Here is a 15,591-nt window from a genome sequence, read left to right on the forward strand (position 1 = left end):
ATTAAGGTTAGGAATTACTAAAATGTTCCTGGAAATATGTCTATATTGCACCTATAATTAATTGATTGTCACTCTTTTTTCTGATAGGGAATAATAATGAATACAGAGAAAGACTTGTTGCTATGATATCCTTTTTATTTTTTGTTGGTACTATAGCAGTATAATTAGTAACTGTGTTAATCATTCAAAGTGAATAGTACTATTGAAAAATCACCAATGTTGTTGTTTTCACATGAATCAATTTTCCTATTATGCCTGTTACTACAAGCAAAACCTCTTATATTGTATTTAAGTTTCATTGTAAATATGACAGTTTCAATTAGTGCAGCTTTAAGAACAATTTTACCAATGCACTGGGTCTATAAACTGACAAGTGATACTTGCTACTACTAGTATGGAATAAAAGGTTAACCTATCCACAGTGACAGTGAATATGCTGATTGCCTGTATCATGCTTCTATCAGTCTCTTGTGTTCAAAGTCCAAAAAGGCCAAAAGTTGCTTAGAATATAAAAATCAACAAAGTGGTCAATTTTTTCTTCACAAAGAAGAGCTGACCTTTATATATTCATAAAACACATAGCAAATGGTTACATAATGCAGATAGACAAATCTGTCAAAAACCTGTTTAAAACTCAAAATTATCGACTTCACTGAACTCGGGTCTTGTTTTAAACATAAAGAACTCCTTAGGAAAGCGTTTACTCGTGTTATAGAGCAACTTAGGGCAGCTTTGGCATTAACCTCACACTGGGTGCCTAATCAAGTTGTTGGGCACTGTATCTACACAACTAAATATAGAAGCTATCCTGCTGCACACTGAATAATTACATTGGGGTGGCTGTGGCTCAGGTGGTAGAGCAGCTCAGCTAATGACTGGAAGGTTGCTGGTTCGATCCTTGGCTTCCCCAGTCTGCATGCCAAGTTTCCTTGGGCAAGATTTTAACCCCAAGTTGCTCTCCGATGCATCCATCGGAGTGTGAATGTGTGGGAATGTTGGTTAGATTGCACTTAAGTATAGATGGAAGTGCTTGGGTGAATGAGGCATGTTATATACAGCGCTTTGAGCACTCCGGGAGAGTAGAGAAGCGCTATATAAAAATCAGTCCATTTAGCTTCTCTCTGGTGCTCGTTTCTGTTGCTAAGCTAAACCTAAACATTCATGCTCACATTCACACCTACGCCAGTTAACCTAACAAAGTTATAACATATCCTAAAAAGCTCTAATTAAAAATAATGGCATGCTGGGAAGTATATTACTGGGAAATTCATGTGAACCTGTTGAGGTTAACTATAATTTAACAGTGAAACATTATGACCACGAATAAGTTGAAAATAGTGCAATAAGTGTGTATGATACATGTACATCCTGGTCCAGTGGAAATGATTGTTAAATGAAGACTTTTATAAATCGGTGTCCTTGTTTGGCACAGTGACCCCATCTAGTTAGTTGGTTATGCATGTGCTAGACTAACAACAAACAACAAACGATGATCTACACAAAATGAAAATAAGGTTAAAAAAGTGCCTTTAACCTTGGTGGGTTTTTTTAAACTTTTTAAGAGAATATCTTAGTATCTGACCTCTCCCTCCTTTTTTCATCCGGTTCCTCCAACCTGCCTGTGCGCAGGGGACTGTAGGAGAAGCTGTGTAGCTGCTCACTGAGATTACAGCACTATATACAGCACTACAGTGTGTGTGTGTGAGAGAGAGAGAGAGAAAGAGAGAGATAATTATATTTACCAAAAGGATTAGGTGGTCGTTTGAACTAGTAATATTATATGGTTAATTTTTTATTCATACTTTGGAAGTAAACAAAATGTATTGCTGAAGAAAAGAAGGCACACCCCTATCAGGGGCATTCCCTCTGCTTTTTTATTTGCACATTTAAATGTTTCTAAAATGATCTGAAATCTACATCTGTGGTTTACAGTAAGGTGACTGGATCCTACCCAACTTCAGAGATAAACTATACATGCTACAGGTTTGGCATTGGTCATGTGATCAAGCAAATGCTACCATTTGTCCAATTTTTTATAAGCATTAATGGAAGCTAAATTTGTTTTTATAGTCTTATGCTACAGATTTTGTACACTTATGTGGTTCCTCTGTAGTGGCATAACTGTTAAGTTTAAATTAATAATTTTAGTAGTGATGAATTAATGATTAAAATATCTCTTATTTGAGCCACACATTTCTTGTGAGATCATACATTTTATCTCCAAAAGTTGATTCTGTTCATCTGGACGTAGCGTGGGAGAAACGTTTCGTCACTCATCCAAGTGATGAACAGAATCAACTTTTGGAGATTTACTTACCTGGATGATTGAGCATGCATCACGACATCATACATTTTAAATAAAAGATGGATATAGCCACCTTGATGTTTAGAGAAGTCAGGTTGTGAAGCTTCAGGCTGAGCATTTTTGCCAGTTTATATCAGGACTGTGAAACTGAGGGACACTGCACACTCACTGGCCAACATGTCAGTGACATGGTAAAGCTTCATCCTCCTTTTGACTCTAGTGAGACCAGACTTCACTAAATTAACATGTTGTATCCAACATACAACAAAACTATGAACTGAAACACTTACAACAGCAAACCTAATTAGCAGGCTTCATTTATAAACTGTACAGGTGTAATGCACAGATACAGATATTCACTAATTAGTGCAAAGTAACAGATTCTTGGATGGTCTGTACCACATAGGCAAGCTATACTTTTTGTCAGTTTTCTAATAAAATAAGTATCCACATGGGTAGTTGGATGACATTTTAAAAGAAAAGAAAAGAAAAGAAAAGAAAAAAATCTACATCAACCTGAGTATTTAAGGAGGGAGAAACTATTCAAACATTTTTGTGTCAGGCTGTAAACAACCTTTTAAATGCCATTGGGGACTGGGTTGTTATACTTTTTTTTTAAATATACAGTTTGCGTGTTGACGTTTGTAAACTAGATCCAGAAGATTAGACTAGAGTAGAGACAAATGTGCTCGGCAGTCCCGCATAAATTGAACCTCTGGTGATCCTGTTTTTGTGACATGATTAAATGTATTTGTGTTTATACCCTGATATGTCCCCTGATCGCTAAACGCCACCCTCCGGTAAACGAAAAGAAGACAGTCTAAAGGTTTGCGCATGCTCAGCAGCAGCAGTTATTGTTTTGTTTACATAACGCTGTCCTTTCGAGAGCTAGGTGTAGAGAGCTAGGCAGAAGTAAAACTCCGTGGTAGCAGCTTAAGTTACCTGTCCGGGTAAATTATGTCTGTGAAACACGCTATTAGCCGGGGACTCGAGTTGGGCCGGTCGGTCTTTCAGCTCGGTCTCCTGAAATCCGGTGGCCGACTCGCAGCAAAGCTCCGAGCTGACCGTTTCCGTGCAGGCCCGTCGGTCCGCACCGCTCAGCCTCAGGCTTTCCTGCCGTCTCGGTACCGCTATTACCGCACTTCTCTGAAAGGCCTGGCAGCTCAGCTTCAGTCCGCCGGCTTCAGGAGGTTTGCTGGCGGGTCCCCGCGTAACAGAGCTGTATTTTTGGCTTTCGGTCTCGGTGTGGGGCTTATCGAACAACAGCTGGAGGATGACAGAAAGAGTGCTTCAACATGCCAGGAGATTCAGGTATGGTATCTAAAAGTAGGTCACAGTAGGGTACTTAAGAGACATTTAAGTTGTTAAGTGTAGTAGCTTCTGATAAAGTGGTTTGTTAGTAGTCGTTTTTCTTTTAGTCTTTATTTTCATGGTTGCTTGCCGGATTGTTTTGTTTTTTTTTACTGAAAGTTTGTTTATTTGTATCTTCACCAATTCTGCACATTGTTTTTACATTTATGAATGTTTTGTTGATAGGGTAATGCTTGTTTGCACTGAGGCCTAAATGGATAACTTGGTTGCAATCTTGCATTAATTTACTTTTTATTATTTTAATATGTCGCTAGCAGCGTCTATAACTAGTGTAGGTACATTTGGGGGGTTTAAAAAGTTGTTGTATACAGTCTGTTGATTGTTGTTCTTTTTTTTTTCTTGACTAAATTTGTTTATAGCACGTGATTGATATGAGTAGCTTATTATTATTATTATTATTATTATTATTATTATTATTATTATTATTATTATTGCTTTCCCCTACAGGCTGTTTTTAGAAAGAAGAAATTCCAGAGTCCACTTAAGCCATTCACCTCTGGATATAAACTGGAGGATTACATTCTAGGGAACCAGATTGGGAAAGGCTCCAATGCAGCTGTGTATGAGGCTGCAGCTCAGTTTGCTCCTCCAAAGCAAAGTGCCAGAAAATGCTCCCTGGTGCAGATAAAAGAAGATGAAGTGGAAACTGAGGCACCTCGGTCTCTGACGTGCTGCTCACTAAGGAACTTCCCTTTTGCTATTAAGATGATGTGGAACTTTGGGGTGAGTAGTATACTAATGGTTTAGTGTAAGATGATTTCACATCTGTTTTAGGTTTTAATCCTCTGTATGAAAACAAACGAAAAAGAGCCACACATCAGTACCGACGGGTATTTTGCTATTTGTTTGCAGGCTGGGTCATCAAGTGAGGCCATCTTAAAGTCTATGTCTCAGGAGCTGGTGCCTGCAGGTCCTCATGCCTTAAAGCAGGAAAAAGAAGAAATTACTCTGGATGGGTAAGTATTATAACCTCAGTTCTTTTTATTCCTGCCTCAGAGTGGTGACCTAAGGATAGGAAACATGCTCATGAATGGCTGTGATTTCTCTACATGCAGACATTTCGGAGTCCTGCCCAAAAGAGTGTCAGAACACCCTAATGTAATCCGAGTGTATCGGGCTTTTACTGCAGATGTTCCATTGCTACCAGGTGCTCAGGAGGAATATCCAGATGTTTTGCCACCCAGGCTTAACCCTGCAGGCCTGGGCAACAATCGCACTCTTTTCCTGGTCATGAAGAAGTAAGATCTACCTTCCTACCTACCTCAGTCCAACCCAGTATGTGTGCTAGAAACATTGTAAAAAAAAAGAAAGAAAAAAAAAGTCGCTGTCTTTGTTTTTAGAGATTTTCATTATTTTGTTGGGGGGTTTTTTATAGTGTACTTGTCAGGTCATTTTTATTCAGTAACTTCACAGATTTTTTGTGTCATAGCTATCCATGCACACTGAGGCAGTACCTGGAAATGTCCACACCAAGCCGCAGGCAGGGCACTCTGATGGTGCTGCAGCTCCTTGAGGGGATCGACCATTTGTGCAGAGAGGGTGTCGCTCACAGGGATCTAAAATCAGACAACGTGCTGTTGGAATTCGACTCAGGTCCGAAAAAAATTCTGTCAATAACAGAACAGTTTAAAGCCAAATGTAAACTATGCCAACTTGAGGTCTGTTTGGGTCACCGGTGTTATATTGATTTGTCCTTTATGCAGATGGTTGCCCCCGTTTAGTGATTTCTGACTTTGGATGCTGTCTGGCCCAGAGCGATTCTAGTCTGCAGCTGCCCTTCAACAGCATTTGGGTCAGCAAAGGAGGGAATGCTTCACTTATGGCTCCGGAGGTAGGCTTAAAAATTTCTTTATTGTAACTGAGTAACCACAGTCACAGTCTCTTATTGGTGACTATTAAAACTGAATTTTGTGACTTTTGCCTCCACTCTGGTTATAACCAGAGGTGACACTTAGATACCATTCAAGTAACCTAATTGTGTTTTGAAATGAATCATTAAGATAAATAAGAATTCATATAAATAGATCATTTGCAGTTAACCAGATATTTAATCACTATAATTTCTCATAATTTTTCTGCCATCAGGTGGCCACTGCAGTTCCAGGATGTGGTGTGGTGCTTGACTACAGCAAGGCAGATGCTTGGGCCGTGGGCGCCATTTCCTACGAGATATTTGGACAGCAAAATCCATTCTATCGAGCAGTGGGACTGGAGAGCAGGAATTACCAGGAGAAGCAGCTTCCTCCTCTACCCTCCAGTGTTCCAGCTGATGTGCAATTCGTGATACGCTTAATTCTCAGGAGGAACCCAAACAAGGTAAAGAAGTGGCTGTGTTTAGTTTAATATTTAAGTTTTCAGACTGCATTTCCAGTAAAAGAGAGCTAAAACAATATAGTTTCATTTATTAAACTGAAACATTGAACTAAAAAAAATCACAATTCTCTCAATGCTAAGGGGAATCGTGAAGTTAACATTTGCTGTAGATTTACCTGAGAAGGCATCTCTACCATTCCACTACTTAAACATGTTCTTCATACTCTGCAGCGCCCCACTGCCCGTGTGGCAGCTAACATGCTACATCTGAGCCTCTGGGGTCGGAAGGCTCTGGCTAACCAGGACAGTGTGGGCATGAGGAAGCTGGCTGATTGGTTGCTGTGCCAGTCTGCTGTGGTTCTCCTTAAGGGCTGTCAGGGGCCCAGTGGGAACAGAGTGGAGGCGGAGCTTCAGAGGAGTTTCCTGGCTAACCTAGAGCTGGAGGACCTGCGCACTGCTGTAGGCTTCCTCCTCTATGGGCGAGAGCAGAGCCAGGCCTGCGTGCTGTCTGTCTAGATTTACTCAAACACGTAGCTGAGAGTCACTGATACGGATAAACTGGGGCTTAAAATTGCTTTCAATACTCAGACTTCTGTATGTGTGGTATTTATTGTTTTAGCTGTAACATCTAATGGCTGTGGGTATTGTTTGATTATTCATCATGAATTGCCAAGTGGTGTAATTCTCCCTTTTCAAGTACCCGACCCTCAAACCTGTGTCCTTTAATGCTGCTAAAGTTACTTATCTGCATTTCTCACATATTTGTGAATATGTTTCACTTGCCATCATCACTGTATCAGCAGGAATTCAAGCACTTCAAACATTCAAGTGTTATTGGTACCCATCATACAAAAATGCAGTTTGTCTTACACGTGCAATGCATTGTGGATTACTGAGACGGCTGCTGGGGAGTGATTGTGTTTAATTTTTCCCAACATTTGAGTTGCTTGGCAGCAAGAAATTCTATTATGAGAGTGGATATTTTGTTTTCCAATTTATGATACGCTTTTTCAAATCAGCCTGTGGAAAAAAAAAAAAACCAAACAAATACTCACATTCATGCAGTTATTTTTGCAACTATGAAAAATTTTCGTACCAGTGAATGTGGAGGCCAATACAGATAGCTTAGAAATAATTAAAGTTAGACTCTACTGTGTAGGGTAAGACCAAGTGAAAGGTTCACAAGTAGGGCACAGTCCATAAGGTTGCCCCTTGAAGATCTGGTTGCCAGTGGATATGTGTGTTGCAGTCAGTTGTACACTGATATTTCACAGCTAAGGCACATAGACCTGTCCTAAATGCTAGAACATATGAATCACATTGATCCTGATGTGTCATGCATGAGTAATTAATTAATCTTAAGGATCTGACTTTGTTCCACATTGCTGCTGTTTGCACTTTATGCTCATGTTTTGCACCTGTTCAGAGCTGTGGTTTTCAGCTAATATAATATACAGATTTCACAATAATTGAAATATTGGGACTTAATCCTTCATATTAGGATAATTTACTGTCAAAAAGAATGAAAGGGATGCATGTATATGGCTTCCTACAAAAGATTATAAGACGGATTTTAGATATATGTTGATTTTTTTGCAGTGTTTCAGAATAAAAGTGTTAAAGAGCCCTGAAGTGGTTGTGCAAGTTCTTTCCTTTGTCTTTAGATATTTTCTAAATAAATAACTCGTATTGGCGATATAGTAATATCCATGATTTTTAATTTTGATGATGAATATTATTAGCACTGTTTGTGAAATAACAAGTTGCAGCCTGATCTTAAATGTGTTTTTCTTGGAGTTCCAAAGCAGATTTCACATGGGTTTTTCCATGTGATCTTGGACAAACTAAAATTGTTTCTCTAAAAATCCCTCACAACTTAAAGGTGTTGTTATGCAAAAAAAAAAAGTTTGATACAAGACTTCATTTTACAGAAACTTTATTTAAGACAGAGCCATATTAGCATTTTAATAATTTATACTCTGAACAAAGTCAAACAGGTAATAAATAGACTGGAATGTATTTAGGAACACACTGAAGTTTCCTGTATAATCCCTTGTGACCCTTTCAGTACTCCTCTCCTTCCTCTTCTCCTTCACCCTCAATAGAATCAACTCCCACCTCCTCATAATCCTTCTCCAGAGCTGCCATGTCCTCTCTGGCCTCGGAGAACTCTCCCTCCTCCATACCCTCACCCACGTACCAGTGAACAAAGGCACGCTTAGCGTACATCAGATCAAACTTGTGGTCGAGCCGAGCCCAGGCCTCTGCAATAGCAGTGGTGTTGCTCAGCATGCACACAGCCCTCTGGACCTTAGCCAGATCTCCACCAGGAACCACAGTGGGGGGCTGGTAGTTGATGCCAACCTTGAAACCAGTGGGGCACCAGTCCACAAACTGGATGGAGCGCTTAGTTTTGATGGTGGCAATGGCAGCGTTGACATCTTTGGGCACCACATCACCACGGTACAAAAGGCAACAGGCCATGTACTTGCCGTGGCGAGGGTCACATTTCACCATCTGATTGGCTGGCTCAAAGCAGGCGTTTGTGATCTCAGCCACTGAGAGTTGCTCGTGGTAAGCCTTCTCTGCAGAGATGACTGGAGCATAGGTGGCCAGGGGGAAGTGGATACGGGGGTATGGCACCAAGTTGGTCTGGAACTCTGTCAGATCAACATTGAGGGCACCATCAAAGCGGAGGGAAGCAGTGATGGAGGACACAATCTGACTGATCAGCCTGTTCAGGTTGGTGTAAGTAGGACGCTCAATATCGAGGTTCCTACGGCAGATATCGTAGATGGCCTCATTATCTACCATGAATGCACAGTCAGAGTGCTCTAGGGTGGTGTGGGTGGTCAGGATGGAGTTGTAGGGCTCCACCACAGCGGTGGACACCTGGGGAGCTGGGTAGATGGAGAACTCCAGCTTGGACTTCTTGCCGTAGTCAACAGACAGACGCTCCATCAGCAAGGAGGTGAAACCAGAGCCGGTGCCACCGCCGAAGCTGTGGAACACCAGGAAACCCTGAAGACCAGTGCACTGATCAGCCTGAGGACAGAGAGGGAGAGATAGCAACAAGATAAGAGATACACCCATCAGTTAGGTCATTTACCCAGGCTTCTTCTGCTCTGATTTACCCACCAGTTTACGAATCCTGTCCAGAACCAGGTCAATGATTTCTTTGCCAATGGTGTAGTGTCCACGGGCGTAGTTGTTAGCAGCATCCTCCTTGCCAGTGATCAGCTGCTCAGGGTGGAACAACTGGCGGTAGGTCCCAGTGCGCACCTCATCTACAAAAACACCACCATTAAGAAATTATGTAAGGATTTTAATAAATTAAAGAGGCAACAGCGATAAGTTTATTTCTAGAAGTTTACCGATGACAGTGGGCTCTAAGTCGACAAAAACAGCTCTGGGAACGTGCTTTCCAGCTCCAGTCTCACTGAAGAAGGTGTTGAAAGAATCATCTCCACCACCAATGGCTTTGTCACTGGGCATCTGACCATCTGGCTGGATCCCATGTTCCAGGCAGTAAAGCTCCCAGCAGGCATTGCCAATTTGGACACCAGCTTGACCAACGTGGATGGAAATACACTCACGCTAGTGTAAGGGGGAAAAAGATTTGGATTAAGAACAAAGACGAGTCTTCCACTTGCTGAAGATAACCAGTTTTCGGAACAGTTTTTGCTAATTAAAAAAGGAGGGATAAAACACATTAATCGGGCTCACAAATGAAAAAATCACTGTATTTTAAATTGCCTTTAACATAACTGCTTAAATTACATTTTCCCTACCTTGCACAAGAAGCCGTTACTAATACATTTTCTATATTCTATTGTAACATTTGGATTAAGGCTCAGTCTGCCATTTATTTTACAGAAGCCCATGCATTTTGTGCTGCGACATAAAACTGCCTACTGCAGGATTACTGTAGACAGAGGGGATTATCTAGGTCAGACATGTTGCAGTGTGCTGGCTCTTTAAAAAGACACATTCAGATCATCCACTGGGGTTATATGTAACACAGTTTGCACTGTATTTGATTTTATGGTATATTTTTAAGCATATAAGATATTAGGGATGGGTTACTTTTATATAACACATAAGCACAATATGGTGTATTATGTGACATAATTATTTTTAGAAAAGAGGACACTGCATTTATGTAACATACATTTATATAAACGTTGTGTTAAATGGATGAAGATCAGGTTCAGAAATTCATAAGGACACGAATGTGGACAAGTCTAGTGGTCAAGACTAAGCTGATTTACAGGAGTTGTGTAGGATAAGGATCAGGCGCTTGCATAGGAATGTAATTCATCATTTAAGTGCAAACTTAACGAACTGACGATATCTCACGGTACTATATTCACAATTATAACAATACATGATCACAGTAAGCTGCGGAATCCTGCATGGCAACAAGCAAGGTTGCAGTAATTTGGAAAGAAACAGATCTGAAAAACGACCTAGTTTAATTTCCACATATGTTAGACTTAAACAGTAACAAATAAGAAAGTCAAATGTTAGAAATTAAAGTCTCGCTTACCATGATTTCTTGTCGGTATTATGCAATGTAATGAGACAAGCCAGAGGAGTGTCTGCGTCTGAGGTGCTCGGTGTCTGAGGCTGCTGTAATGACGATCTTCGCTCTGCCTCTTCAGGAGGACAGGTGAAGTGCACAAACTGAAAACCCTTCTCCGTCTGGCGCAGTAATTGTTTCCCATTCAGAACCTCCAATGTGAGATTAGAGGTTTTCAGGACCTAATTCCTCCTCCGCTAAGGCGTGAGTCGGTAGGATTATGCAGGACAATATAATACAGGACTGTGCAAAAAGAGAGCAGAATTTCATAAAATCTGGTAGGAGGCAAGACCCTCTGATGTCCTCTTTCTAATAAATTTAAGAAAAAAAAGTATTCGCTTTGCTTGTGTAAATCAATGCAATTAGCCAGAAACCTGTTATACTGAGTAAAGCCACGGCATCACAATGAAAACTATATTGTTTGGAGATCCGAGAGAATAAAATAAAAAGGCTTAATTCAGGAAAATGAGAAATACTTCAGCCGTTGAACTCCAATTATGTGATCGTTGAACAAATGGCTTGGCTGACGTAGAAAGCCAGTGTCCAGGAGGAAAAGTAACTTTGAAATTACAAATTTAGCTACCTGTTAAATTTCAGTCTTATCACAGCTGTAATATTGCATTTTATTTCACTATATACTTTCTTCTACATTCTACTTTAATGAAGTCATAAGCAAAAATCATAGAACTCGCATTCTGTCTATCCAAAGTATTATAACTATTTTATATGTATTCTTCATAGTTTTGTTTATCAATCATTCATAACGCTGGTCCTTCTCTTCCTGATAGACGGTCACAGCTGGTTATACGCCCTCGATTACTGATTTGCACACTCGTGCTGCCTTCAGGGCTCCGAATCATGCTGTGACTTATAAGACCAGTAAGAAAAGTAATGAATTAATCAGTCGCCTAATAAGATGTGCATTGCTTAACCTGTATAATAAGAATCAATTTGTGCATCCAATATCACAGTGTGTACAATGCAAATTAATAAGTTAAATAAATACTGTTCAACTATACTTTTTCATTACGCTGCTCGACGCAAAATAAAATATTACGAGCATACAACAAAGCAATAAAGTAGCAGAAATCCTTTAAAGGCCTGCTGACACAACTTAACTTTACGCTCAAGTTAGCAGGCATGTCTTCGCCTTGGAGAAACCTGCATTTAAGTCGTACCATTACCGCTGCAGCAGCGGACTTTTTCGCCTTGCAGCCACGACAAACTTTGGCTCTTTGCAGCGACAGACGAGGCCTTTGCATAAATCCGAACAGACAGTGTTCAGGAAAACGCTACAATGTACCACCGAGCGCAGAGTTTGTTGCCAGGGTGTCCGGGATCCCCACCATGGCCAAATTACCTTACCAGGACACCGCAGAAGGGCTTGATGCAGCGTTTGTTGGCGTCCCAATTGATACCGGGACCTCCAACCGACCTGGCGCAAGGTGGTGTTTTTCTCTGCAGCTAATATTTAAACGTATGGGCCTGCTGCACCGTAGACTGTCATATTGCATGCATAACAAAGCTACTGTTTTCAGGCGTCACAATAAAAAAAAAGAGCAAAATCCAAGCAGTGGCCATTGTGCTTGAACAATCATAGCTGTCATCCTGGTTCACAGGTTTGGCCCACGACAGATCAGAGTTGAGTCGGCCATGCTGAGGGCTTACAACAGTGGCACCAGGGCAGCACCTTATGAGTCCCTCGTGGTTGCTGATATTGGGGATGTGAACGTTAATGTGTATGACCTGAAAGACACTTGCAAACGCATCAGGGAGGCCTACAGAAAGATCCTGGCCACTGGCTGCATCCCGCTAACTATGGGTGAGAAGAAAACTGATCTCTAGAGGTGAAGAAAACGCTCTAAAAGTGCCCTTGCTGACATGGTTGTTGTTCAGACAGTTGCACAGATAGTCAAGGATAGCTCAGTAAATATTTAACAAAGCACAGTGTTGTAATACATGTTCAATTATTAGCCATTTAGATAGCTCTATAAACTAAAGAGAAGATTTGATCAAAGGTTGGATTTTAAGGAAGTTTTGTCTGCAGGTGGCGATCACACTATTGCTTACCCAATCCTGCAAGCCGTTGCTGAGAAGTAAGTGTGCTTTATTCCTAGGAACTATATGTGATGCAAATTATTTGAAGTTGAGACTGCTGATACAGTACTACTTTTTTACACACTTTAGGATGCATCAACACGGCTATTAAGCATTTCCCCCCCAAACTTCCAAAACTGTACAGCCTACAAATCCCAAAATGCATGATTCAGGTGTCACTTGAGTTATGCATTCTTGTATTCGCTGACTTTACAATCTCAGAATGCAACAAAATTAAGGAATACTGTTTTGTGTGAATTGGGTTTACTGAGAATGCAGGAAGAGGCCTCAGCTAATATATATAGCTGCCACTGATAAACATGAACTTCCTCTTTAACCCTTTTATACCCCATGCCCTTGTTCCTGTGATAATTTGTTAGGCATGGCCCAGTGGGTTTGATCCATGTGGATGCTCATGCTGACACCAGTGATGTGGTATTGGGGGAGAAAATAGGCCACGGGACTCCATTCCGACGATGTGTGGAGGAAGGGTTACTGGACTGCAAGAGAGTGGTCCAGATCGGCCTTCGGGGTTCAGGTTATTCTGCCGACTCATATGAATGGAGTCGGACACAGGTACTCTGCTAGGTTACTGTTTCATGTGTGTAAAGCATGCTTATGTTTAGCATATATTTTTTGGCATTGTATAAATAAACCTTTACTTGCTTGTTCCCCATAGGGAAATGCCTCAGATAAATTCAACATAATGGTTTTGGCATTTTGTCTGCAGAGTAAATGCTGTATAACTGGATTAATATAAGGTTGCAAGAAACTATGCTAATAATTGGTATATTTTATATCTTTTTTGTGCTTGTTTTTTGACAACAAGATGCAAATGCATTCATCTAGAACAAGGGCATTTTATGGCACTGACTCGGAGATGCCATATGTCTCAAAATAATTTTCTCATAACAAGGCTACTATGTTTTTTTTTCTACTCCCCTAGGGCTTCCGTGTTGTGCAAGTGGAAGAGTGTTGGTTCAAATCTCTTGCGCCTTTAATGGATGAGGTCAGGAATCAGATGGGCAAAGGTCCAGTATACCTCAGTTTTGACATTGATGCTCTTGACCCTGGCTTTGCCCCTGGAACAGGCACACCTGAGATAGCAGGGCTCACTCCCATACAGGTAATCAAGGTGCTAAAGACACCTTAGAGTTTACTATACTAGTTACTAGCTATATATAAAAAAACTACATACACCAGGCAAGGAAATGTTGTCTTTTCTGCTGCATTAATAATTCATTTTTTAAATCTATCATCACAACTGGATTTAGGGAGTTGAGATTATTCGGGGATGCCGTGGTCTGAACCTTGTTGGATGTGATCTAGTGGAGGTGTCACCACCCTATGACACCACAGGTGCTTTTTTAACATTTAAATTCTTTTGAAATTCCAATTTTCTTTCTAATGTATTTTTTCCCTCTTGGCCTCTTATTCATTTCATTTTTTTCTTCCATTCTGTCAACAGGAAACACTGCATTGACTGGGGCCAACCTCCTCTTTGAAATGTTATGTGTTCTCCCAAAAATTAAATACTATTGATAAATACTGAGAGCACAGAACAGAATAAAATGTGTAGTTTTGGAAAAACTCGGACAATCAAATTTTGGTATAGTCATGCTTTGCACTCTTGAATGACACTAAAATATCTGAGGGTAATTACTGTCTTATAAATTGCTAACAAAATGATGAGTATGCCGCACTGGACACAAGTTTTGATTCTGTATTGGCTTCATTAAGAAATCCTGCACTCATTCAACAGTGCAGTACTGCAGATGAGTTTTAAGACCATGACAATTTAAGTGTAGTGCTGTTTGGGTGTACTGAATGAAAATGTTAAATTGAGTATTCACCAATGTGCATTTAAGGCAAGAAAGACAAACCGGTCATTGATTTAAACTAAACTGCTGCTTTTAGTAAATATGTAAGGAAATATTATTTTTGAAGTGTCTTTATTTACCTTGACTGCTGAAGACAAGTGTCTTACTTCTGATATCATAATCCAGTCATAGTCCCCGGCACTCTCGCATTGTTTATGCTGTTGTATAAACTCAACATGTCCTGTATCCACTTCACATCAAACGAATTCCAGCAGTATACTGGACAGGAGCACTTCATTTCTTAAAAAGCTTTTATTTCAACCTTTCAGAAAAATGCCTCCTGGGTGAGGTGTTCCGGGCATGTCCCACCGGGAGGAGGCCCCAGGGCAGACCCAGGACACGCTGGAGAGATTATATCTCTCGGCTGGCCTGGGAACGCCTTGGTGTTCCCCCGGATAAACTAGAGGAGGTGGCTGGGGAGAGGGAGGTCTGGGCTTCTCTGCTTAGGCTGCTGCCCCCACGACCCGGCCTCGGATAAAGCAGAAGAAGATGGATGGATGGTTACATGTCTATGGTTTCAATATTCACCATATGAAAACTAGTTATTAATTCATGTTTTTGCTTGAAATGTGTGTTCTCCAGCTGTTAGCACAAATGTCATCTTGGCACACTTTGGGCCCTTTAATACCAATTGAGCATTGTTTAAACGGCCATGTCCATAATTTTAGGACCAGTGTGCACATCTTCTGATGACTGCTGCAAGAAGGATGGCTCAAAATGCCACAAAACTCAAATCATCCTAATCTAGTTCCTTGAACAGAACGTGACCTTCACGAAGTCTATTGTAACTATTGCAAATGACCACCCTAAAAATGTCAAAGTCTGGCTTAGAAGCAAAATATGAAGGAAGGAGGGATGGCTCAAGGCTTGCACAGTACTGTATTTTATTAGTATTATATAACAGCAGCTATTATAAGAGAGAAGCATTGTACTTTTTCTGAAATGTAGGCCTTGGACACCTTTATATAACTCAAAAAAATACAATTTTTTTTTCAACCAACCTTTTTTTCCTCTTCTTTTACCCATCTTCATTTCCTATCTTT

The 15,591-nt window shown here is 40.6% G+C and overlaps 3 protein-coding genes across 3 annotated transcripts; 2 read left to right on the forward strand and 1 right to left on the reverse strand.

Annotated features, from left to right (window-relative positions):
- The first annotated feature begins 3,142 nt into the window (after window positions 1-3,142).
- Window positions 3,143-7,615, forward strand: pink1 (PTEN induced kinase 1). Its single transcript, XM_063464068.1, has 8 exons — window positions 3,143-3,616; window positions 4,124-4,399; window positions 4,529-4,632; window positions 4,732-4,914; window positions 5,106-5,269; window positions 5,380-5,507; window positions 5,762-5,992; window positions 6,221-7,615. The coding sequence occupies exons 1-8, from the start codon at window positions 3,263-3,265 to the stop codon at window positions 6,503-6,505; spliced, it is 1,725 nt and encodes a 574-aa protein (XP_063320138.1). The 5' UTR covers window positions 3,143-3,262; the 3' UTR covers window positions 6,506-7,615.
- A 293-nt stretch (window positions 7,616-7,908) lies between these two features.
- On the reverse strand, window positions 7,909-10,680 carry LOC134618601 (tubulin alpha-1B chain). Its single transcript, XM_063464070.1, has 4 exons — window positions 10,539-10,680; window positions 9,364-9,586; window positions 9,128-9,276; window positions 7,909-9,034 (listed from the first exon to the last, which is right to left on the reverse strand). Exons 1-4 carry the CDS (start codon window positions 10,539-10,541, stop codon window positions 8,054-8,056), a joined length of 1,356 nt encoding a protein of 451 aa, XP_063320140.1. The 5' UTR covers window positions 10,542-10,680; the 3' UTR covers window positions 7,909-8,053.
- Window positions 10,681-11,711: 1,031 nt separating this feature from the next.
- Window positions 11,712-14,210, forward strand: agmat (agmatinase (putative)). Its single transcript, XM_063463794.1, has 7 exons — window positions 11,712-12,016; window positions 12,191-12,393; window positions 12,619-12,667; window positions 13,049-13,244; window positions 13,615-13,794; window positions 13,943-14,027; window positions 14,137-14,210. Exons 1-7 carry the CDS (start codon window positions 11,712-11,714, stop codon window positions 14,208-14,210), a joined length of 1,092 nt encoding a protein of 363 aa, XP_063319864.1.
- The last annotated feature ends 1,381 nt before the right edge of the window (window positions 14,211-15,591 follow it).

This window comes from Pelmatolapia mariae, linkage group LG20 (genome assembly GCF_036321145.2).
Source record: "Pelmatolapia mariae isolate MD_Pm_ZW linkage group LG20, Pm_UMD_F_2, whole genome shotgun sequence".
Taxonomy (NCBI): domain Eukaryota; kingdom Metazoa; phylum Chordata; class Actinopteri; order Cichliformes; family Cichlidae; genus Pelmatolapia; species Pelmatolapia mariae.

Coding starts and splice junctions, on each gene's coding strand:
- pink1 (XM_063464068.1), top strand. CDS start 3,263: ATGTCTGTGAAACACGCTATTAGCCGGGGACTCGAGTTGGGCCGGTCG. Junction 3,617..4,123: donor CAACATGCCAGGAGATTCAG/GTATGGTATCTA, acceptor TTTCCCCTACAG/GCTGTTTTTAGAAAGAAGAA. Junction 4,633..4,731: donor GAAGAAATTACTCTGGATGG/GTAAGTATTATA, acceptor CTCTACATGCAG/ACATTTCGGAGTCCTGCCCA.
- LOC134618601 (XM_063464070.1), bottom strand. Junction 9,277..9,363: donor CTTAGAGCCCACTGTCATCG/GTAAACTTCTAG, acceptor GTGTTTTTGTAG/ATGAGGTGCGCACTGGGACC. Junction 9,035..9,127: donor TGGACAGGATTCGTAAACTG/GTGGGTAAATCA, acceptor CTCTGTCCTCAG/GCTGATCAGTGCACTGGTCT.
- agmat (XM_063463794.1), top strand. CDS start 11,712: ATGTCTTCGCCTTGGAGAAACCTGCATTTAAGTCGTACCATTACCGCT. Junction 12,017..12,190: donor TCCAACCGACCTGGCGCAAG/GTGGTGTTTTTC, acceptor CCTGGTTCACAG/GTTTGGCCCACGACAGATCA. Junction 12,394..12,618: donor CTGCATCCCGCTAACTATGG/GTGAGAAGAAAA, acceptor TTTTGTCTGCAG/GTGGCGATCACACTATTGCT.